We start from the raw sequence: 24792 nt of genomic DNA on the forward strand, positions 1-24792 counted from the left end.
GGGGAAGGAGGAGAAATATTATCTGTATCTTATCCTTTTTGATTTCTCATAAGAAAGTTTTTAAAAAAAATTATTGGGTACTTTATATCTCTTCTGAATGGTTAAGCCATTTAGCTGTTAGAATTGGTGTTTATTAGTCATTTTTAGAAGTCCTTTAACTTTAAAGACATTAATTTTTGTCTATTTACTGTTTGTTTATTTGTTGGCTTTTTTTTAACGTACAGACAGACATGCTAAACTTTTCCACAGTAAAATCTTTTTCTTTGCCTCTGATTTCTTCTGTTACTCTTGTGCTTTTGAAGCACTTCCCCAGAGGGAGGTCAGTTAATGTTCATTCATGTTTTCTTCTTGAATTTTTATGATTTGAAGACTTGCATTTTAACTGTTTATTCTGTCCCAGCTGTATTGGTATATGATGTGTGTAACTAGTCTGGATTCTTGGATAATAAAGCCCCTAATGTTGTATGTCATGACACACTAAGCAAATGAAAGAATAGTGTGTCAAACTGTCATCCTCCCTTTCAAAGAAAACAGTGATGTATGTTACCATAAGTATGGGGAAAATACGCTCTTGGATTATTGGTGTAGGTACAAGAAATTACACAGAACAGATGAACATTTATGCAAATTGAAAGCTTAGGAAAAGCTCCACGTCTCCGATTAAAGGAAAACATAACGGCAAAAATGACAGATCAACGTCTCAAAAACTACAAAAGAGTTTTCAGACATCTTTTAGAGTAAATCAAATGTCCACTGAAGGCAAAACTAAAGGAAAGGAAGCAGCATGAATAGTGACGTGTTACAGAACATGTTCGGCTTCTCCAGGAGAGATGAGTGCAGATTGAGAGAGCGGCACCACTTTACGGTAATTGAATGAGCAAACATAAAGAAAAGCGATAAACCCCGAAGCAGACACAGTTTGGGGAAAGTGGTTTTATATTCTGTTTCCGTCCTCATGGAGGGCTTCTGACATTCTATGAGCTGTAGAAACACCTGGTATTTCTTCTCAGGGGAATTTCTCCTGAAAAAAAAATAATTCAGAAGAAGAAAAGAACTCACATGTAGAATAATGTTTATAGTATCATTTTATATTAAATTTAAAAAGATAATAATGGGAATGATAAACTTTTGGACAACTGAAAAATGAGGAAAATATATCTAAATTTATCTTCATATATTCCCTTCTGGTTATTTTCCCCTGAAATTTTTTTTTTAACAGTTAATATCACAGGATACATGTCATTTTGTATATTTAGCTGTGTTGATTATAGTAGCAAAGAGCTGAAAACAACTTGAATGTCCAGTAGTAAGAAAAATTGCTGATTTTACAGAGTATGACCTTGCTGGAATAATGTGCTGCTATCCCAAGTAATCACTGTGAAGTGTCTGTAGGTACGAGAAACAATGGAAGCAGAAAACCATACAGTGAGAAAAACAAACTAAAATTATACACATGCAGTCCTTCCAACTACATTAAAACAATGTGTGCATATGATCCCGAATCAGATGAGACCATAGAGGAAGAACAGTAAACGTGTTTAGGTGAAAATACTCTGGATGTGACTGGGGTCAGGGGACGGGTCAAGTTTGGGTTTATTTTGATTAATGATAAATTCACAGAGCAGAATTTGTAGGGCTTGGTGATTGACTGGAAGTAGGGCCAAGGATTGAAAAGAGTCAAGAGTTTTGACTTTTGGCTCTGTTCTTTTTGTTTTGCTTGTTTGTCAGTTTTGTTCTGTAATTATTCAGATCCCCATTCAGTGCTTGAGCCATCCCTGTTAGTCATGTAATCTCAGTGTAATAAAGGTCCCAGCGGGATGAACTTCTTCATTTAGGTGCTGTGTATGTTGCCTCTTTGTAAAGTAGGATATCGTGGGCACCGAGGAAGGGCCGGTGAATCAGTTACATGATTTAGTCAGCAGTGATTTATTGACTATCCCGTGTGTAGTGAATCAGGTCTAGTCCCTACACTCATCAGCGTGTGCGCGCAGTCGGCACAGCTTTTGAAAGGACAGCTTTGTTCCGTGGCCGTCAGTGGGTGGGGTAGAGTGGGAAGAATGAGAATTTAGTTCAGCCTCCGGCTTTGCCACCACCTGACTGCCTCCATGAACCTGTGTGAATGTCTTATTAACTGTTATTCACTTTCCTCATCGGTAAAACAGTGTGATACTTCAAATACATTTGTTGTGAATGCACTTAGGAAGAAAAACTATACAGTTTGCAAAGGGACTGTAATTTTATTATGTGGCTTATAGGTGAAATAATTTAGAAGAAAACAGCAATGATGCTTGGCACGTAGTAGATGCTTAGTAAAGATTCATGAAAGGAGAGACACAGTAAGAATTCAGAGAATCAGACTGAAGGGGACTAGATCAGCTTTGCTTAACTTCAGATTGTCTCGCAGTCTCTATTCTTTTCAGAAATTCAGGTTCAACTTCTGTCTGTTACCCCTACAGGCAGGGCTCTGGGTGATGCAGAGATGAATCAGTGCTGCAGTATCCGTCAGCCCTGCAGCATCTGCAGTATCGTGCAGCTTCTTAGGAAGTTGAAGCTGTGAAGTAAAAATTAGAAATGTGTGATGAGAGTTTAGGGAAAGCAAGGAGATTATTTCAAGGTAGGGACCCCTCACTTCTGATGGAGGGGAGCAAGAGGGAAAGCTTCAAAGGAAGTGCTTAATCAAGCTGAGGTTAAAGACCACGTAGGACCAAGGATGCTGGGAGGGAGAGGAAGGGCCTTTCAAGGGGCTTGGAGGTTGGGAAGTATGGGGCATTTTAGGGGGAAGAGCGGATATGAGCAGGAAGTAGTCACACTGTTATGGCTGTTACCTGATGAAATTAATTAGGAGGCTTTTTATGTTTTTTACAGCCCCCTCCGGCACAGTCGATGGTTCAGGCGTTGGAGTTACTCTATGCTTTGGGAGGTACACCATCTCTTATTACGTGTTTTCTTATCTGTTTGTTACTATGTGATATTAGACAGGCTGTATTCACCTGAGGGCTCTTAGTATCTTCAGGGGTGGGATTGGTTCTCCCCATGTATATAATCCTCTTCCTGACACATGAGCTTATAGAAATAAGGTGGGGCCACGATTAGATCATGGAGTCCAGTAGTGACAATGAATTTACAAAGCACGTCAATACAGCAAAAGCTGTTAATTACCCTGACCGCAGCTACACTCCTAAGAGACATCCACAAGATTCTCTACCAATGTATTTCAGGTGGTGTGACCTCTCTGGACCTTTTTCTCTGTCCCTCCACCCAACTCTGAAACCTGGCTCAGCATTCTCTGCCTAACCCCTCTTCCTCCATTCCTGGAGTTCCCTGTGGAGAACTGGGTGGAAGACTAGCCCGTGGTAGTGTTGGGGCAAGGAAACACCGTATAACAGAGGAACTTCTATTCTCTTGTTTGAAAATGTGGTATTTCCCTTAAGATAGAGAAATCTGTGGCCTAAATTCACCTCTTCAGGAAGTATGTGTCTTTTCTGTGAATGTGGCCTCGGTGAATATAATGTCTTTTTCTGTTGTTCATAACATCTTTATGAGGTATAATTCATATACCATACAGTTCAACCATTTAAAGTGTACAATTCAGTGTTCTTTAGTATATTCACAGGGTTGTGCCCATCGCTACAAGTTTAGAACACTTTTATCACCCCAAAAAGAAACCCTGAACCATTACACTCACTCCCCATTCCCTCTCCTCTCATGCCCCCAGCCTAGGCAACCGCTGATCTGCTTTCTGTCTGTGTAGATTTGCCTATTCTGTACATTTCAGATAAATGGAATTACATAATGTGTGGTCTTTTTGAGTGGCTTCTTTCATTCAGCATGTTTTCAAGATTTATCTATGTTGTAGCTTCATTTCTTTTTTACTGCTGAATAATATTCCATAGTGTCAATATACCACGTTATTCTTACCCATTTATCAGTTGATGGACACCTGGGTTGTCTCCCCTTTTTGACTCATATAAATAATGCTGCTGTAAGTATCCGTGTGCAGGTTTCTGGTGGATGTTCCTACCAGCATGTACGATGGTTCCAGTTTCCCCACATAGTAACAAGTCGCCAGTGCTTGTTACCTGTCTTTTCTATGGAAGCCATCCTTGGGGATATGACGTGGTATCTCGTGGTTTTGATTTGTATTTCCCTAATGACTGTTGATGTTGAGCACTTTTTCATATGCTTATTGGCCATTTGTGTATCATCTTTGGAGAAGTGTCTATTCAAATCCTTTGCCCATTTTTACTTGGGATATTGTCTTTTTATTATTGAGTTGAAGGAGTTCTTTATATATTTTGGATACATGTTTCTTATCAGATTTGTGATTTGTAAATATTTCTCCCATTTTGTGGGCTGGCTTTTCACTTCCTTGATGGTGTTGTTTGTAACACAAAAGTTTTAACTTTTTACATAATTCGATTTGTGTATTTTTTCTTTCATTGCTTGTGCTTTTGTTGTCTTTATCTAAGAAATCATTGCCTAATCCTTGGGCATGAAGAGCTCTCTTAGATTTTCCTTGAAGAGTTGCTATAGTTTTAGCTCTTACATTTAGTAGGTCTGGGATCCATTTTGAATTAATTTTTTTGTGTACGGTGAGGTAGAGGTCCTTCTTCATTCATTATATTTATGGTACTGTCCTGTGAAGGGATAGCCTGTTATTGATTTAAAAAATCTTCAGTGATTTAAGGGACCTTTGGGGTCTACATCAAGTCAGCCCAGGGTGAGCATGTGCCACAGTGGGTTTCTATCCCCTGTTTTCAAGCATGTAATCAGAACTTGAAAGCAATATTTCTTGAGATAATCTGCAATGAGCATTAGAGAACATTGACTACACAGAAGTTTTTCATTTGGACTAATTTTCCCCAAACGAATGAAATTTAAAATATTTTTAATTTTTCACTGCCCTGAATAAGCTGGAAAAGCTAGAGGGAAACACCCAACTTAATTTATTAGCTGAATTATCACCTTTTAAGAGATGATATCGGGACCGAAGAGAAGTGGCCTTTTCTGTCTTACTCTGAGCTCTGCAGCATGTGTTTTAATGGGAACAGTTTAAACCACAGTAAAACAGCAGTCTGTATCTTGGGAATCCAATACCTGGGAAATGGCTGATGGTAAAGAGGCAAGGAGGGACGTGGGGAATTGAAGGAGTCAGCCCCGTTCAGCAAACTGCCCAGGAGGTGACTGGATAAGCAGCCCTGGTTCTGGCACCAAAGAGCCAGCTGGGCACATGTTTAGGCATGTCAGAAGCTTGACCTGGAAAGAGGTCCAGAGTGACGGGGAGAGAGGAGCAGGAGAGGGGCAGAGGAGCAGGAGAGTGGGGGTCACAGAACGGAACCTGGGGAGGAGTGCTTCCAGGGAGCTGTGGTCAAAGGCTGCTGGAGACCCCAAGGAAAGTACCTTTTGTGTTTGGCACTATCTGGTTGCTGAGCCCTTTGAAAGAGCAGTCTTTTGGGGGTAAGCAGCCCAGGAGAGGGTGGGAGCAGGAGGAGGCTGCGGGCCATTTCCTTATAATCAAGTCCTTGAATAGAAGCCATTAGAAGTATCAGTTTTGCAAAACGGAATATTCAACAGCTCTGAGGAGACCTTTTCTTGTATTCTTAAAGCACTCCGGGTCAGATTGAGGTTGGGAGTGCGTGATTCATCTGTTGGATACCTTTTTTTAGCATTTGTCATCTTTTATTCTCTGTATACTTTAAACACAGCAGTACGTGCCTTCTGATTTTTGCTGCTGTTCTTACGGCAGGTCTGGACAAAGACTGTCGCCTAACTGAACCGCTTGGCATGAGAATAGCAGAGTTTCCTTTGAATCCCATGTTTGCAAAAATGCTGCTTGAATCAGGTAGGTGGAGACCAGCAGTTCTCGTTGACTTTATTTTGACTTTAATTTGTTTCTCAAATTCTGTGCTCCCAGGGAAGAGGGCATGATACAGTTCAAGGGGTAAAGGAGCTTTCATCTAAAGCTGTCTGGTTGGGGGCTTGTTGCCAACTTGTGATTCAGTTATCAGCGTCATTCATTAATTCAGTAAACACTTGATTGTTTCCGATGGGTCGAGTACTGATGTAAGGAAAAGAACAGAAAATGTCCTTTACTTCTCTTTGACACATTGTATGCTTGAAATCAAACATGCTTTTTGTTTTATAGGAAATTTTGGCTGTTCTCAGGAAATTCTAAGCATTGCAGCCATGATGCAGATCCAGAATGTCTTTGTGGTCCCCTCAAACCAGAAGTCTCAGGCTGTGAGTCCGACTCCTCCCCCCAGCTGTTATCATATGAGTCTCGAGTCTCGTTCATCTTGGGCTTTCCTTTGTTAAACTGCCCAGGGACTGCTCGGGACGGAGCAGCTTACACTCTGAGTGTTAACTGTGTGCCTGACACTGTGCCACACATTTCACCTGCATCACTTCATTTTGTCTTCACTGTAGACCTGGGAGGTAGGTGCTACTATAATCATTTTTAGAGGTGGAGGCACAGAAAGGTTAGGTAACTTATTCATGGCTGCACAGCTGAAATTGGTTGGAGTTGCCTTTCACAGTCCAGAAGCCCTAAATCATCTTAACCATTGTCCTATTGACTTTCCCATAAGATAGGTTTTTTTGTTTTGTTTTGTTTTTAACTAAGGCTGCTCTGGGAGCGACCCTGGTGGGCACATTAGTGACGTAAGGAGTCAGTGCCCGGCACAGCCAGGTTGCTGACAGGGCCCTACCAAAGGTCCAGGCATCAGTAACGACCCAAAGAGTGAACCCTGGAAAGAATGAACCCCGGGGAGGTGAGGCGTCCTGATGGAAGGAGGTCCAAGATGAGCGAGTCGGTTCCTGCTGGAAGGGTCAGGGAAGCAGAAGCAGAAGGTGAATGAGCAGGGAGGAGAGAGACTTTCTTACCGACTGTTAGCATCTTCCCTGACAGCTGTATGACTAGAGGTTACAGAGTTTTTGTGTTGTTTGTTTGCCTTTCCATTAGCCTTTTTAATAGTCTTCCCTCAGGACAGGCAAACTGATTTTTAAGATGAGGAAGGTGAAGTTCTGACCACTCTGTCTAGAGTCACAACATACCCACCCCCACCCCGTTATTTCTCTCCCCTGGCACTTCTTACCACCTAAAGGACTGTGTATTTTGCTTATTTATCTTGTTTGCTGTTTTTCTCCCACCACTGTTTTAGTCACTGTTACAGTCCAGATGCATAGAACAGTGCCTGGCCTGTGGTAGGTGCTCAGGAAATACCTGTTACTGAGTGAATGGAAGGAGAGGAGGATTGATTATGTGGTATTTGATGCAAGGAGAAAATTCTGAAGTCAGTAAGTCTATTTGTGTACTTGTGTATAGACTGGATCTGTGGCTCCTTGATCCCATGGGAGCAGATGTCATTGTCCAGGATCTCAGATTCCTAGTGGTAGCTTAGTGATAGAGAGTGTCTTCCATGCTCCAGACAGTCGGCCCCCTGCCCTCCTGGAGTTCACATTCTGTTAGGGGCTGGGGGGAGTTCTCAAAGAGACGCTATTGTCTGGATAGAGGAAGAGAGAGACGGAACACTGCCACTTACCTAGTACCTGTGCCAGGTTCCAGAAAAGGGGGTTATCTTCATCCCCCCGTGGTCTTGATAGGTGGGTTTAAAATCCCAGTTTACAGATAAGGCCATTGAGGCCGAGAAAGGTTAAATGCCCAATATGAGATCTTCCGAGAAATGACACAGCCAGAATGATGCAAACCAAGTCTTTCTGACTCTACAAGCTGTTCATCATGTGGTGTCGCCTCCTGGGACAAGAAGCTCACAGGAGTCAACTTCTAAACATTGCTTTATTCTTTGCAGATTCGAGTGCACCGAAAATTTGCTGTAGAGGAGGGCGATCATCTGACCATGCTCAACGTGTATGAAGCCTTCATCAAAGTAAGCACGGCACCACTCCTGAGGCCCCTCCACACACCCGTCCACTAGCGGCGACCTAGGAGCGAGGATTCCGGAAGTTCATTTCATAAAATGGCCTGGAGACCTCTTTGTTTTCCTGTTCACTTATTGCCAGGGCTTCTAATCCATGGTGGTTTTCTGCTTTCCCCTGCCCAGAGGTGTGGGCCCCTGGCAGCGGCTGGCGCTCAGCTCTCCTCGGCCCGCTCTCTCCTCATTCTGTCTCATATCTGCCCAGTGTTCACACAGTGTTGCTGGACAACACTGTCTGACAATTGAATAGGAAGTTCTGATATATTTTCTGCAAATAAATGAGGCTGAGAGTAACTTCCTTGAATCTTCAAAGCCGTCTTCATGCTCTTGAGGTTTCATATAGCCACCGCTCCTCCCACTGCCAGACAGGCCCTGGGAAGACATTCAGGCATTGATTCGTGTATGTTCACATGTCCTACCCACATTTAGCCATAGGTGATGTTCATTTTTGTTGTTGTTAATAGTCTGTGAAACGAAGAGCAAATAATACAGCTTAAAGTCCTCACTAAAAATTGCTGAAAAGAGAGCTCTAAAGATGATGGAAACAGTGCGAAAAGAAACTTCTTATATAAAGGAAAGGATGTAAGGGGGAAATGAGACATTTTAGATCTTCAGTATCTTGTATTCATTTATTAAATAATTTCTTATAAGAGGAGAAATAACTAAGTTTTTGTTTTACCAGAGATTTGATGGGAGATTTAGTTAATGAACAGTTTTCAGGAAACCCCATCTCTTATTGAGATTATTAACTATGGGTTAAGTCAGTTAAAATTCATTTGTGCAAACACAGAGTACCATCTCCAGCCTGAAGCTTCCTCTACCAGGGCTACAGTGTATTATTCTATAGTTACCATCTGAGAAAGTCCTCATTGAATTATATTTTTATTTAAAACACTTTCCTCCCTGGCTTGTAATTTCAGAGGACAGCAATAATTTAAGACCTAATGATTGTAAATAGAACAAAATTAAGCACTGTTGATAGAAAAATCATACTTTGGGGATATATAATAGTAATTTGTAAATTATTTCTAAATTGGCAAGTGTCATATTCCTTGCCTGTAGTCAAATAAAGTGACGAACTCAAGCCTGCCGGAGAGGGCTAGGTGGTACACAGAGAGCTGCAGGGAAGTGGTTCTTGACAGTTCGCCACTCCCGTAGGTATTAAAGGTTGAAAACGACTCTGCTTGCTATTAAGTTCTCATCTGCCCTTGAGCTCAGAGAGTGAAGTTGGAGAGCAGTCAGATGGCGAGTATTGTTGTCAACGTCTGTTCAGAGAGCTGCGGCCAAAAAGGGCCAGTTATGATCTGATGATCTTGTCCCACTGAGCGAGCGGATGGGGAAGAGACGTGAGTGGTCTCAGCCAGGAACAGTTCTGTGCTTTTCTCACCGTCCCTCTGTCTGGGTTGTCCTGCAGCACAGTAAGAGCTCTCAGTGGTGTCAGGAGCATTTCCTTAATCACAAGGGTCTCGTCAGAGCTGCGGCAGTGAGAGAGCAACTGAAAAAGCTACTCGTCAAGTTTCAAGTGCCCAAGAAATCTAGTGAAGGTAAGAGTGAACCGCCGGCGACACCGCCTCTGCCCCGTGTGGCCGCGTTCTGCGAGCTCACACCTGGGCCGCCGTGCGCGGCCCAGTGAACCCTGGATCTACACCGGCCCCACAATTTGAATTGCCTGTGTTGGTGAAAAGTAGTATAGTTTTTCCCAAGGATGTCTGTTTCTATTTCTGAGGACTATTCTTATTAAAAAAATTTAACAAGCCCTGACAACACTTAAAAATCATTAACATTCACACCATTGTATGTTACATGGTTAATTTTTCCATGTAGATTTTGCAAGAAAAATGTCTGTTAAGTGGGCGGTGTTTATGGCCATTCCACATAAATTGCATTTAACTTTCAAATACAGATATTACGAGAGCAAGTGCCTTGTGGTTAGCCTAGGCAGTCCCCAGGGTGAGACAGTGCTGGGTTAAGGCACGGTTTCTGGCCTCTGGCAGCGACAGCGATTACTGGTAACGGAGGACACACTAGGTTGCCCCACGGCAGGGCTTCCACATATATTCTCTCCCTTAGTCTCCTACTCTGAGGCATAGGCGATGCCATCCGTGTTTTACAGAGGGCCTGTAAAATCCCAGGGAGAAGCTACTTTTAAATTCAGGACAGCACAGCTGGTAACCAGCAAAGCCAGGTCTGTGTGGCTCAGACCCACATTTTGAGGAGGCGACACACCTGCTCGTTCACTCAGCAGTTGTCCTTTGAACACCTCGTGTGTGCCGGGCACTCGGTCCCACTCTTGGCCTCACTCGTACTCGCTCATGTTCCTGAAGTGCCTGTCGCAGGCCTGGCAGTGTTGCTTCCCATACGTGAATCCGTTTAATGTTCATGGCCCTCCAGTGAAGTACATGCCGCTGTTATCCCCGTCCTATGGACGAGAAAAGTGCGCTGAGATGCAGCGAGGAGCTCGCCGCTCGAAGGGCCCACAGTGAATGTGCAGGGGAATCAGAGCTCAGGCAGTTTTTCTCCAGAGCTTTATTTGGCCTTTATACTAAGAGCAGCTAATTACACAGTGACAAAGACCTGTTTCTTACTCTCAGGAAACAGTGCAGTGACAGGAGAGGGTCCTGCAGAGAGATGACCACCACAACACAGGAGCATCCGTGTCTCAGAAGCTAGCAGAGTAGACACTTCAGGAATCGGGACACCGCAGTGGCAGCTGTAGTCAGTATGGGGGTGACAGAATCACACAGGGGCTGGCCTGGGGGGCGCACAGCAGGCTTCTAGGGGTGGCGGAATCCAGTCGAGGGGAAAGGGCATGCTAGGCAGGGAGGACTGTGGAGACAAGTGCTGGGAGAGAGCTCGGAGCATATTAGATGCCCAGTGGGTGCCGATGAAAGACTGAGCTCACGAGAGAGGGAGGAGTTGGAACCTGGGTGACCGGGCACAGTTGGTGTCATCGGTAGAAGCAGGAAGCTTGCAGGGACAGCTGATGGGGTAGAGGGATCTGGCACCTGTCACCCAGCTGATGGATGACAGCCGTATATCTTCATGTTCGTTTCTTAACCTGCTTTTCATTGTCAACCCCTCGCCCAGGAGAAAATTTACATTGAATTTAAATTCTTCCTCAAGAGAGAAATCAAGTACTAAGGAATAAGATTTTGAAAGGTAGGGTTGAGCTTTGGAGGGTCATAGTCATTGTCGTATCTACCATTGCCCACTACCCCACCCTCAGGGGCCAGTTTTCCCCCTTTTGGAAGTGGTTTCATCCTGATAAGAATGCACTTCCTCCATAGAAATTTCTTTTAGGCAGTTGGAGAGAAGGGACTGAATCAAGGATCAGATTGTGGTTAGAAAGGTAGATTTGAGATTTATCATTTCTGTGCTTAAGAGCAATAGAGAAAATCATGCAAACTCAATAAATTACATGCACATTTAAAACTTCTAAACGTTAAGGAAAAAGAAAGCAAACAGTTGAAAAATATTTTCAGCATACATAAGATAAAAATTTTAAAACCTTTAAAACTTTATTACAGAATGAGTTTAACATATTAGGGGAAAAAAATCCCACTAGTTTCCAAGTTGATAAATGGGCAAAGGAATGGAATGGAAAATTCACAAAAGAAGAAATACAGCTAGTAATCAAATAAATGTACAGTAAAAGAGGGGGTACCCTTTGGCCAAAACATGGCTGGTAAGAATACAGTGAAACTGACATCCTCATGCGTTGTTGACGGCTTTGTGTAAATTATACCGCCTCGGGGGAACTTATTTACCAACATACTGCAGTTTGCTTGATCTAAGACACCATCATTTGTAAGGCACACATCATTAAGAGAAAAAAATACTGCCAGTTATAATTACAAAATGCTGTCCTAATTTCAGTGAGTTAAAGCATAAAAAAGTGACAGTTTAGAATTCTCATCAATTCTGAGAATTGATGAAATATGGTATGTCATGAGCCACAGATGATATTATCCTTTGGCTCAATAATGTGGATATATCCTGTGGAAATCATCCAGTAAGTGGGCAGGCTTTATCTGTGGCAGATGTTTACTATAGCAACACAGATACCAATTAAAATGAGTATGTTTGAAAAGTTTGAAGAATTACATACTGTAGCTTATAACCACAGAAATGATGTTGTAGTGTTAGTGTCCCAGTTTGTGCCTTATGGATGGAACATCATTCCTGCAAAATGCTCTCCTAAAAAGGACTTCCCAGGGTCACTGGCCAGCCTGTGAGGTGCTCTGTAGGTTCTAGTGCCCAGCCTTGGTCTGGTCATCTGTGGTCCACGGGGGATTGGGGGTCCCAGCTTAAGGGAACAGTCCAGCATGTTTCCCTTAGCAGCCATTGTGAGGGTGGGGACCTCCACAGATGGCGCCAGGGCAGGCCTCCAGCACTGGGAAGCGTGGTGCTGGGACCTGTTCAGGAGACGGTTGCGAGGTGGCTCAGAGCAGCCTGGGGTGGGCCTCACAGCACAGGCCAGAGCACGCAGAGCATGGGGCAGGCAAGGTCTCATCCATCACTCTGTTTGCTCCCTTGTGCAGGTGATCCAGATCCGGTCCTGAGGTGCATTGTTTCTGGATTCTTTGCCAATGCAGCAAGGTTTCACTCTACTGGAGCTTATAGGTAACATAATACTTCGTGAAGTTATTTAAGTCATGGAAATCTTAAAAATGATCCAAACCCCAGAGCAAGTGGATATGGAGGGAAAGTAGAGAGATTAAGCAATTAAAAAAAAATTTGTATCAAGCCTCCTTCTAAAGGTGCATTGAGGTTAGCTGTATAGCTTTAAGTGAAATAACTTATGGAAATGATTCTCAAATGTTCAGCTGTCCACATGTTGTAGAAGGATGACAATTAAAAGTCTGGAGGCTGGTGATGTTTCCAGTCTAACAGAATAATAGGACTGAAAGGAACCATTAAAGGTGATCTTTCCTAGAGAAGTTCCCTTTACCGTTGGGAAAGTTCACGTTGTTTGTAGAGATCTGTAGAACTGATGCCGCCACCTACCCTGACACATTTTGGCCACACTGAATGTTGGCAGGTGCTTCTTTGAGCTGGCTGTCCTTCCTCCTGCTACAGATTACAGCCTGTCTCCTCCAGTTGCATTTTCTAGGCACAGAAACGTCACTGACCCTTGATGCTCTCCGAGAACCTTTAGTGTATTCAAATACGGTAAAAGCTCACACAGAGTTCAGCCCTCTTTTTCCCAAACGGAATCATTCCAGTTCTTTGAGTTGTGACCTTTGGTCTGTCGTTTCTGTTTCTGAGCTCATCTTAGTCTCAGAACTTCCCTGCAGCCGGTTAGCATGCGGTGATGACCGCAGGCCCTTCTTCAGTCAGGAGCCCTCAGGAGGCTCTCTCCCCAGCTTCTCTTTGCATTTCCTCCATATACTGTCATTAGCTTTTTCCCCTTAGAAAATATTACAGTCCTGTGATCCTGAGGTCGTTGTGATGTCCCTTGTCCTGGACACTGGGCTTTGTTAAATGAGCCCAGAGTTGCACTGAGCTTTTTTGTGTGTTTTTTTGGCAGCCAGGTCTCCTCCATGTAGTATCCTAGTAGCTGACTGTCTGAGCCGATGGACAGCACCTTGCATTTATCTCTAGTGTGTGCTGTGTCACTCCAGGCCAGTAGTCTGTCCTGTCAGCAGCATGTCTGTTGCCCATCGTATGTGCTCCCCCTCCCGACACCGAGTTGTCCCTGTTTGCGGCAGCTCTGGGGAGGCCCGTGAGCTTCTCCAGTGAGCACCGTTATTTTGTTGTCATTTTGATTGCCCCACTCTCCTCAAGAGTATTAATTAGCAATTTTTACTAGCATTTACAAAATCCTTTCACCAGTGTCCTCAGCAGAAATACAGGCTACGTAACAGGCTTTGTGATGGTCGGTCCTTTGGAGACCAAGTTCAGTGTCAGTTGCCCGGTAGGACAGCCAGGACCCCAGCTGTGGAGAGAAGCTGGGTCATGGCATTTGAACACACGCAGAAACACTCTAATTATGGTTTGGGCAGCAGCATCCTAGTCTGTTAATGTTCTCTTGTGAGCTGATCTTACCAGTAGTCTTGTGTTCAGTAGCATTTTTTTTTAAATTGCATCAAATCTGAGTTGGAATTTGAAATACTATCTGAGAGAATGGATGGTTCAGTGTTGAGCTTTCTCTTTCCCCCGTTATCATCTCCCCCATAGTCTTTATCTTTACTATTTAACTTTGTTTAATAGAAAAGATTATAGAAATAATCATATTTCTGTCCCCAAAGAAATTTTTGAAAAAGAACCCACAGAAGATAAACATAAACATAGGGTGGAGCAATATATTCTGAATCGTTGTTTTTGAATGTCCACATGTTGCTTTTCTCCTGCCTTTTTTGCACAACTTATTCCTGACTTTTGGGGCAGCCCCGGGGGAGGGGTCACAAAGGGCCCAAGAGACGCCGGAGAGAAGAGTGTGTGTGTGTGTGAAGTGCAGCCTGCGTGCACTGTGATGACGGCACACACGTCTGGGGGAAGGTCTCACTCTGAGTGCTTAAAGTCTACTTGAGGCAGAATTGTTCTGTGCCCCAAGGACCATCCGTGACGATCATGAGTTGCACATCCACCCTGCGTCGGTCCTCTATGCAGAGAAGCCGCCTCGCTGGTAAGCCCCCTCCTGCGTCTTAGCCTTGTAAGTGCGCTGAAGGCAAGGCCTAGGTCCTGGTCTCCGCGGGCCCCCCCCGCGCCCGGCACAGCGCCCGGAGTACCAGTGCCCGGGGCACCTTTGTTGATTTTGTTCTGAGTCAGCTACAGAATCTCTGCTCTAGCAAAGATCTCTTCAAGCGAACGGTGTTACTCCTCTGTTCACTCATCCGCCGAGCAGACGTTCACGGTCATGCTCGGACTAGATGCTGCATCCTCGTGCTGGGCACGGCTCTGCAGGGATGAATTCAGGTCCCAGCCCGCAGCCGGACAGAGGGACACAGATTCCAGTACCTGGGGAGAAAGGCTTTCACAGAAGGGTGTATCTGGTAGATGGCTGTGGATGGCACTTCCTGTGCCAGGCAGAGCCAGGGCTGGCTTCAGGGAGGAGGCTATACTGGCTCTGGAAGCTGACACCTGTATCTAATATGTGCACTTCAAAAATGTAGGGATTTAAATTATCTCCTTGGCTTTTTGCTGTCTTTTACCTCAGCCTCAGGCACGCTTTTTTTTTTTTTTAAATAGAAGTATAATTTATATAGATTGGAAGAGTTTGACAACTGTGTGCATCCATGTAACCCATACTCCAGTAAGATATAGAATATTTTCATCTCTCTAGAAAGTGCCCTTATGTCTCTTTACAGTTAATTCCCAGCTTCTTTCAGAATCAGTAAGCCTTTGCTTCTATTTCTGCATTTCCTAATAAAGTCATTAGGCTCCGTTCAGAGTCCTGTAAATACAAGCACAAGGATCCAGAAGGCCCTGTCCTGATAACTGAGATGTTCTGGAAATCACGTAGGACTTAGTGTCACCTGTAAAATGGACATGCTGTTACCTACCACTCAGATCACGAGGCTTATGTGAGCAACACGAACGCGTGTGTTTAGGGTAGTGCCTGGCACACAGGACAGGTGCCCGTTACAGGTAAAGGGGAGAGAATCTTGTCAGCTCTAATTGTCGTGGTTCTGAGTGTCATCCTAAGAGAAAGGAAATTAGCTCATGTTCTCGTCTTGTTTCAGGGTCATCTACAACGAAGTTATACAGACCTCCAAGTATTACATGAGGGACGTGACTGCTATTGAATCGGCTTGGCTGTTGGAGCTGGCTCCGCACTTTTATCAACAAGGGACAGTAAGTTCCTTATCAAGAGGTGGTGCTGTTTGTTTCCTATTAGTCTGATTTAGTTTTTGTTGGTTTTTTTTTTCTTTTTTTACTGCCTGTTCTTAAGATTTTTTCCTTTATTTTTTGTTTTTTAGCATTTTGAATTGTGCTGTGCTTTTCTTTGTGTTTTTTCTGCCCGGGTTCTTTGAGCTTGTTGAATCTGTGGACTTTCTTTTGACCACATTTGGAAAATTTGGGGCTGTGATTCGTTAAAATATTTTTTTCTGATCCCAGTATCCTTCTCTGCTCTCCTTCTGGAATTCCAGTTATGTACATGTTAGAGCACTTGATATTGTCCCACACGTCACTGAGGCTCCGATTTCTTTTTTCCCTCTTGACCTGTCTTCTTGTTTAGCAGTCAGTACATCTGCAGTGTCCACGCTTTTGTTAAGCCCTTATAGAAAATATTTCATTTCAGATATTATATTTTCCATTTTAAAATTTTCATTTGATCTCTTAAGTTTTTATTTCTGTTTAGAGTTTCCATGTGTTCACTCAATACATTCATCTTTTTCTTTAAATCTTTGAACATATTTATATAGCTGTTTGAAAGAGCATGTCATGCCCATTAATTCAACATCTTTGCCATCTCTAGTCTGTTTTGTTTTTAGACTGTTTTCCCGCCTCGTTCCGGGTCACATTTTCCTGCTTCTGTTGTGTGGTGGTTTGTTGATGTACGCTGGACGTTACAGGTGCTTTGTTGTGAAAAGTTGATTTTGTTGTCTTTAAAGAATATTGAAAAATTTTTTTCTGGTAAACAGTTTAATTCCACCGAGACCTGATTTTACTCTTTATGGGGCAAGTCTTGAGTAGCCCTGCTCCTAAGACATGGGCTTTTTCATGTTACAGCCTAATGTGTAGGATGTTTAGTGAGGTCTTTGCACTCTGCTTGGTCAAAACCCCAGCGTCTCCAGCACTGTTCACACCTTCAGAATCCCCCTGTCAGGCACAGCCCTCCGGTATGTCTTCTCTGCCAGCCGTTTGGAATCTTGGCCTGCGCGTGTGCATTCAGCCCGTGTTGCTTCCTGGGTCTCCTCCTTTCTGATGCCCTGTCTTGCATACGCCAGCTGGCCCGGCAGCTCTGAGCTCTGACCTGTATTTCCTCTGCCCAGTGATACTGTTGTTCTCTGTATAGGATTTACTTCCCTGTGACAAGGTTTGGAGAGCTGTGCAGAGCCCTGGGATGAATATAAAGCTCCCCTTGAGTGTGTCCTTTTTCTCAGGGATTACAGCCCTGTGCTGTCATTATGTAGACCCCTGGAGAACAGAATTACCCTAGAAGCAGAGGCATTTTCCATTCTCAGCTCAGAATGACATTTTCTCTACATCAAACCCACAAAGTTAAAGAACACATAGCCCTAGAATTTTGAAGAAAAAAAAAAGGATAATTCCAAATGCCTGTTTTTCAGCTCAGCAGCTCCACTCTGATGACTGCCTGTGATCAGAGTAGTTTCAGAGAAGCCGGGACCTCAGAAATCACCTAATTCAACAGCCTCACTGTACAGCCAAGGGCCTTAAACCCTGTGCCCTGTGCCTCCCACACACCCTGGCCTGGAGAAACTTGGCCCCTCCTTAACTAAACAGCCCAAAGGCACGTCTATGACCTTGTCCAAAATGGGTTGATTTCACCAAGAGCCCTGCGGATCTCCAGTGGCTGCCCATGGGTGGTAGACGGTCCTTTGTTGAACACAGTGTAGCACGTCGCGACCGTCCACAGCCCACGGATCACCCCCGGCTCTGTTCCTGGCACCTTTGGTGACTTTCCATTACCACTGTTTTTCAGAGAGTTGCTCTCACCCTGTAAAGAGGCCTGAAAAAAGTCCAGAGTTAGCTTTGTTTATACCCAACATTCTCCTCAGAAATGAGCACCAAAAATGGTCCCACGCGCATGATGACCTCACCCCTGTTCCCCAGCTAAGGCTCTGAGTGCCTCCCGTTACTTAGAGGGGTCACATCAGGTGAAGTGCAGGGAGGAGAGAATTTGGAGAACTCCAGCCAGACCCACCACTGGAAAGAGGAAGCACAGGGGACCCATTCAGAGGTTTGCCTTTCAAGTCCTTAAGATTTTTTCTCCTCATGCTGAGATACCTTTGGAATCTAAGGGAAATGTTAACCAGGGCCTCGGCAAGAATCTATACTGGTCCTTTCTCAGGCCTGAGTGGATAGAAAGTATGACTTCGGGCAGCTCATCCAGACGTGTGTCCCGCTCACTCAGTTCCTTCCCGCCATGCCTGGTGGCGCGTTGCGTCGTCTTTGGCGCCTGGAATTCTTTCAGGGCCTGCGGTTCTCTGTCAGCGATCGGATGGTTGTCTTGAGGCCACTGTAGATGTGCTAAGAAATGGGGTTTGGGCTATGAGCATGCCGGGGGCTGGGGGTTCCTCATGTGAAGACCCGCTGCGTGTTAGGGCGGCACACCCGGGCGAGCGCCTGCTCGTTGGCTTCTGATTATTAAGGGGTATCGAGGATACCTCAGTTGTGAGCAGAGGTCCTTTGTTAAAGCCACTTCCTTTGTGGGTCCCTTGGGCTCTTTTCCTCCAAACTCTTGCCTGAGGGGCAGGGCATTTACTGAGATGGCGTGGACCAGGTGGACGCGTTGATGTGGTCACTTACATGGGAATTACACTGAGGTCCACTTTCTCTGTCTAACCAAGCCCCACAACAATGTTTTTCTCTTCTCCTGCAGCACCTGTCCCTCAAAGCCAAGAGGGCCAAGGTCCAGGACCAGTGAGCAGAGCTGGGCTGCGGCCGCAGGTACGGCTTGCTACCCTCTCCTCCACGCGGCCACCCCCCACCCAGGGTGGGTGAGCCGGCATCGGCTCGTGTGGAATCTTCAGCTGTTCTGCAGCCCATTCAAAGCCCCTGCCCGCCCAGTCCCCTCAGCATCCGCCTCCCTTGCCAGGGTCCCGGAGGAGTTTGTGCCTGGACGGGTGTCCCGCCATGTGGGAGTTGGAAGGGCCATGCTCCTGGCTCACCCAGCACCCTCCCTGACCCGGCATGCCACTTCCAGCAGGCCCGTCCTGGCCCAGTTCACAGGGAGCGAGGAGGACAGCAGGCCACTGCAGCTGAAGTACCATGCTGGGTGGGCCGAGGGCTTGCTGGGCTGGCTTTGCTTTCCCTGTGGGGCCGCGGCTCTGTTGACCAGTGAGATGTGTGGCCACGTGCGAGCAGTGTGTATCCGCGAAGGTCTGAGACCCTGAAACACTGTGGATTTCCACCAGCATCACCGAGGGTCATGCCTGCTGGGCACAGGGCTTCCCAAACCAGGCAGCTTCTGTTTTCCCTCTGCTTGTGTCCCTGTTTGTCGGCAGCCAGGAGACTTGCAAGGATTGGTGACTGATGGAGAGGACCCGGTGTGCTGTGCTGTGTGCTCTGTGCACAGGGTCCGTCTCTCTGTTTCACAAGTGGGCTCCGCTTCCCCTCCGCATACGATCCCATGTCCCGATGCCACCAGTGAGTGTTCATCAGCTCAGACCCTATCCGGAAGCCTCTGTAGCAGAAATTCACTGTTGAGAGGCTCTAGACTTCTGTGGCTCAAGAACGTAACTCGTACATTTGTTTTTTGTGTGCCTGGTTCTGGTGAGAACGCGGGGATGGGGCGGGGGCTCCCCCATCAGGCGCTGGTCTCACTGGCGCCCCCAGCGCTGCTTTGCTGTGATGACATTTGCATTTCAACACGTGACCGATACAGATTGTTTCCTCTTAACTGTTTCAATGATGTTTATCTTAAAAACATGTAGCTTGAGAATTTATTTTTGTACTGATACTCGTTTGGATGTGCCACTTTTGGCACCAAACATGTATGTCATTTTTATTTCTGTTTTATAAACATGTAAATAATAGTGATAACTTGTTAATAATATAAACCTTTATACCTAAAGTAAACGTATTCCCTCCCACCCATGGTTCTCGTGGTCTGTATTTTAAGATGGTCCAATCAATTCTTCCAGTGATGCTTGGCACACAGCAGCTTTGGGGGCCACATGGACACAGGAGGCCCCATACAGCAAGATCACATGACCAAATGGCCTCAGGACCTTATTGGAGGGCAGGGGGTGGGTATAGGTGTAGCTCAGTGGTAGAGCATATGCTTAGTGTGCATGAAGTCCTGGGTTCAATCCCCAGTACCTCCATTAAAACAAACCAAAAAAAAGACCTTGTTAGAGCAAACAAGGGACGCTGTTCAAACGAAGTCCCAAAGACGTCCAGTTCTTGCCGTTTCCGACTGGCATTCTTGTGAAGAAAGATCAGAAATACTTTCTTTTATAATTTAGGGCCGGGGCTGGTCCCAATGAGCTTCTGTTGGGGCGCAAGGAGGAGATGGTGCAGGATCCTCACCCTCTGGCTGAAACTGCAGAGCAAAAACAGGAGATGAAACAGTCGGGGGTGCAGCCTGGAGCCAGCACGCATCACTGGCCACCTCTTCCAGCACGTCTGGGCCGCAGGACCTGTGCCCCTTAGGCAGCCCCCACCAGGCAGGCCTCCGAGCTTCCTACCCCACGTTACATCGCAGCCCATGGTGTATGGAGGGGAATCTCCACGGTCAGGCTTGCAGCCGCACGGTCATGGCTTGGCCGAGGGGCCCCTCCATGTGTGTCTGAAGAACCAGATGACCTCGGAAGGAGCGATGACCCGGCCTGGCTGAGAGAGGCTGGCAGGGCCTCACAAAACCTTGTCCCCAAGCGGTTCCACAGGAACGAGTCCCCTCAAACTCCACCTGGGTTTTCAAATATCAGATTTCCACAGCGTTGCCATGTCTCCCTGACACTGAGCCAGGTGCTCAGCGCAGACGTGGAGGGGCGTCTGCGCTGGGAAACGGGGTGGAGGCGGTGGTGAGTGGTGGTGTCCTGTGGGCCCGGAGCGGGCGCTTTGTGTGCCTATGGCTCCCACCCTGCCGGTTCTGCCCTGGAGCTGGTCTCCCTGCAGGCCAGACGACGCCATCACAAGCAGTCCCTGGTCCAGCCAGTGCTCCTGCCGGTCTGAGTCCAGTCAGCAGGTGTGGGCTGAGCACCTGGGCCGCATGCACGGCGTGGAGGTGGGTGGAGATGTTTGATGATGGGTGACCAGGTGAGTGGAACCGCACGGAGGCAGGGGACAAGAATGACAGTGTGAGAGACTGCAGAGGCCACGGCGGGTGGTAGTTAGAGGCCAGGCAACATCCAAAAGAAGCTCCCTGACAGACCCTTTCCTTGTGAACATCCATTACAGATCATGCTGACATCCCACTGCCCTGTCCCCTCCCAGCTGAGCCTTTCGCTTTAGCTGTGAATGTGGAGCGTCGCCCAGTCCCCCAGCTCCACGTTCTGGTGTCGGCATCAGCCCAGCCGGCGACCAGCGCTGCTTTCTCTTGGTGGCCTAGTTGCTGCCCCTCCGTCCTGGGTCCCCTGCCTTCTGTCCCTGTTCTCAGCTCCGCTTTGCAGAACCCTGGGCTGATGGCTTCTGGTTTCATAGGGTTGGGAGGTGAGGGGCACGAGGCTGAGGTGCCTCAATTCAGATGACCATGGGACCCTGTCCTGGACCAGATCTCTGGTGGTGGGACCTGGGAAAGCTCCAGCCCAGATGATTCTAATGATGTAGTGATTTGGGAACCAGTGGTAAAGGAGACAGGTCATAAATACATCAAACCCAGGGAGGGAGGTGTGTCATCAGCTGGGCGGTCAAGAGGAGCATCAGATGTGAGTGACAGTTTTTATACAGTTGTACTCTTATCACGTAACTGGATCCCACCCTGAGCCCACTGGCCCGTTCCCCCAAAGCACTGTGGTCGGTGGGGTGCGAATTCAACTCTGGGTGGGTCACCAATGTCAGCCCACCAAGAGTTTTCCTGACTGCCTTCCTCAAATGAGGAACATATAATAATTAGCATTTTGTAAAGCTTAAAGTTATTCTGTATAAAAGATCACCCCATCCTTTAGTGATTTTTTTCTTTTGTGCTAAACTGTTCTTTCCTTTCGAAAACAATGGTGATGTTATTGGTAGTTTAAAAAAAAATGTTTTCCTTAGAAAAACAAAATATCAGCAATCTTACATCAGTCTTCCAATTAAGAACCAATTCAAAACAAGGCCAAAAACTGGTTAATGAGATCCCCAAGTCCAGGAACCACTGGGTTGTGGGCCAGCTGGCAACATCTGCACCAAGCATCATAGCTGTGGGGAGACGGAGCCGCCCTGCCAAGCAACTGAATTGCAAGCAAACTTCTGGAGCAGCAGGAGGACTCCCTGTCTTTACACAACTGGAAGGACTCAAGTTAGCAGGACTCAGCCCCCAGATCCCTTACCTCACCTTTAGATAAGATCAGATCTTTTCCACTCTCCAATGACTCATCTGGATTTTTCGTCCACCTTCCAACATGTGCTAAAACAGGATGCTGGAACTCTGGATTTCTTGTCCTTTTAATCTATTTCTTTTCTGCACCTGGCACTGGAAATAGCCAAGCCAATCATTTCACACACAGCTGGCCACTCGGGGGAAAGTAGCCAGTCGGCATGGCAGGTGTCCTGGAGACGGCTTGTCCTGGGGTCCTCCCAGTCACTGCTCTGCCTGGCGATCCAGGGGGATGTTCTGGCACCTCCGGTGAATCACGGAGATGCTGCCTTCAGCATTCTTGGAGGTACTGAGCTTGTTCAAACAGGCTGCCTCCTTGCCTGTCAGAGAGATTCCCAGGGCATCACTTTCCCTGGCCCTGCGGTGTATGTGGCCTCGGCCTCGGCCTCTCTTGTGGGTTCTGCTAAAGGCAGTGAGTGAGCCAGCGAGGCTGGGAGGTTCATGAGGGAGTTGGTGGACTGGTGAGAGGCCCAGTGGGGATGCCCCAGAATCTCCATAGCCAGGTGAAGGCCCACCAGGGGCCGCTGCCCACAGCTTGTGTGTTGACCATGGCCTGGGCAGAAGCTCTGAATACGAAGGTCCTGGCCAGGCTCTTCCCTGCCCCAGACTGATGGGGCGGAACCGTCACCAGATCCGAAGTAGCCCAGGCTCCCTGCCTCTAGCCCATGGCATCTGGACCCCAGGGACCCTGAGAGCAGGACTTGGCTGGTCAGGACTTAGCAGTCTGCCTTCAGTTGGTTCCTTTGAGCCTTTTCCTCTCCACTTCCACTTGCTTTTTTTTTGGTTTTGAAGTGCACTTGGGTTTGCTTTGTACCTGCTGCCACTGTGTTTACTCTTAGCTCTTGTTTGTTCATTTTTTTCCACATGTGCGTATGCTTTGTCCCTTTAACTTATCTCTGTGGCTTCTGCATTATTTCTGTCTTGTACCATGAAGTTTAAAAAAGAATAAGGTGTGATTTGCCTCATGTTCTTACTCTTTTAAAAAGTATTTTTACCTTCACGTTTTATTCTAACTTCTTCTTTAAACTCTACTTACTTGTTTCTAACTTTTGTTTTATACTTTTAGGTACAAAGAAAAACTTCGTTCAATTTTTTGGTTTTTAAAGAAATTAAAAAAAATTTTTAACGGGGGGAGGTAATTCAGTTTGTTTATTTACTCATTCATTCATTTTAATGGAGGCACTGGGGATTGAACCCAGGACCTCATGCATGCTAAGCATGCAGTTTACCACTGAGCTATACCCTCCACCCATCTCAACTTTTTGTTTTTATTCTGTAAAGATTTTCTTTTGTGAGTTTTATTTTCTCATTTTAATCTGTTAGTTAAACTCACCTTAACGATTTACTACTCATTTCATTTTACTTCAGTTTCTTCTTTCTCTTATATCTTGGTTTGCTTAATTTGTTTCCATGCCTGGCAAAAGGCCTAACAGTAGGTGTGAGAGCAGAAGGGAAGACGTTTGTAATTGCTGAAACTAACAAGGGATTATGTGTCAAGAACAGACCAGGAGCTCCTATGAACCAATAATAAGGATCGCCCGACAGAAAAAAAATGGGTACAGGGAGCGAGCAGTTTATAGAAGCAGACCCCAGAGTCTACCAAGCCTGTGGAAGCAGTTCAAATCAATGATCAAGCAATAATTCAACATCACTTTGCACCCATCAGATTAGCACAAATTGCAAAGATGGGTAATGCCAAGTGTTGGCAGAGACATGGGGACCTCGGTGCACTGATGGAGAGAGCCACCTGGCACAACTCATCAAATGAAGTATGTGTATGCCCCCCAGTCTGGAAATTCCATGTCTGTGTAAATGTTCCCAACAAAAAGTCTCACCTGGGTTCGTAAGGAGACATGTATAAGGATGCTCACCCAGTGTGATTGTGGTTGGGAGGGTAGTAGTGGTGGAGTCAGGGGTGGAGGAATATCCATCCCCAGGGGAATGTGCAGGGAAGATTCAGGAGATGACACCATGCAGCCATGGAGTACTACAGAGCAGTTTCAAGCCACAGACAACGTATAACACAGACCTTCAATATAGCTGAGCAAGAAAAGAATCAGTGAGATGTGACAATTCCATCCACAGATGCTAAAAATACATTCACACAAAAAGCAATAGAGAGAATCTCATCAAGATGGCGGAGTAGTAGGACCACGAGCTCGCCTCCTCCCACGAACACAACAAAACCACAACTGACTGCTGAACAACCACCGATAAAAAAGAATGGAACCTACCAAAAAACCTTCAACTGGAGACATAAAGAGGGAACCACGGCGGGATGGTAGGAGGGGCTCACACATGATATAATCGGGTCCCATACCCCCTGGGTGGGCAAACCACAAGCTGGAGAATAATTATATTGCAGGAGTGAGAGGTCTGAGGTCTGGTCTGGTGTCAGGAGGAGCCCCCAGAGCACTTGGCTTTGAAAGCCAGTGGGGCTAATTGCAGGAGCTCCACAGGACTGGGGAAAACAGACTTCACTCTTAAACAGTGCACACAGAATCTCACGTGCACTGGGACCAAGGGCGGAAGTAGTGATTTCATAGGAGCCTGGGCCAAACCTGCCTGCTGTCCTGGAAGGTCTCCTGGGGAGGAGATAGAGCAGCAGCGGTTCATTCTGGGGAAATAAAAGCTGGCAGCAGACATTCAAGGAGTATTCATCTGCATGAATTTTCCTAGCTTGGGTCATTAGTACCAAGACCTGGCCCC

At 46.1% G+C, this 24792-nt stretch overlaps 1 protein-coding gene and 1 long non-coding RNA gene across 6 annotated transcripts in view; one reads left to right on the forward strand and one right to left on the reverse strand.

The window, feature by feature from the left end:
* DHX35 (DEAH-box helicase 35) overlaps positions 1 to 19657 on the forward strand; it is a 63085-nt gene extending 43428 nt beyond the window's left edge. For 3 of the 4 annotated variants that reach the window (XM_074347271.1, XM_074347273.1, XM_074347274.1), the window contains 9 exons: positions 2866 to 2920; positions 5747 to 5842; positions 6146 to 6240; positions 7809 to 7886; positions 9349 to 9478; positions 12476 to 12557; positions 14491 to 14562; positions 15620 to 15731; positions 18445 to 19657. In XM_074347271.1, the coding sequence (XP_074203372.1) occupies positions 2866 to 2920; positions 5747 to 5842; positions 6146 to 6240; positions 7809 to 7886; positions 9349 to 9478; positions 12476 to 12557; positions 14491 to 14562; positions 15620 to 15731; positions 18445 to 18489 (765 nt within the window). In that variant the 3' untranslated portion in view covers positions 18490 to 19657. The remainder of the gene's footprint in view (positions 1 to 2865; positions 2921 to 5746; positions 5843 to 6145; positions 6241 to 7808; positions 7887 to 9348; positions 9479 to 12475; positions 12558 to 14490; positions 14563 to 15619; positions 15732 to 18444) is intronic. The other variant, XM_074347272.1, reaches the window with a different exon arrangement.
* Positions 1267 to 24792, reverse strand: part of LOC123617947 (uncharacterized) — a 29843-nt gene continuing 6317 nt past the window's right edge. For both annotated transcript variants that reach the window (XR_006726278.2, XR_006726277.2), the window contains exon 3: positions 1267 to 2551. This is a non-coding gene — a long non-coding RNA (uncharacterized LOC123617947). The remainder of the gene's footprint in view (positions 2552 to 24792) is intronic.

The sequence above is a fragment of the Camelus bactrianus genome, chromosome 19, assembly GCF_048773025.1.
Source record: "Camelus bactrianus isolate YW-2024 breed Bactrian camel chromosome 19, ASM4877302v1, whole genome shotgun sequence".
In the NCBI taxonomy this organism is placed as follows: domain Eukaryota; kingdom Metazoa; phylum Chordata; class Mammalia; order Artiodactyla; family Camelidae; genus Camelus; species Camelus bactrianus.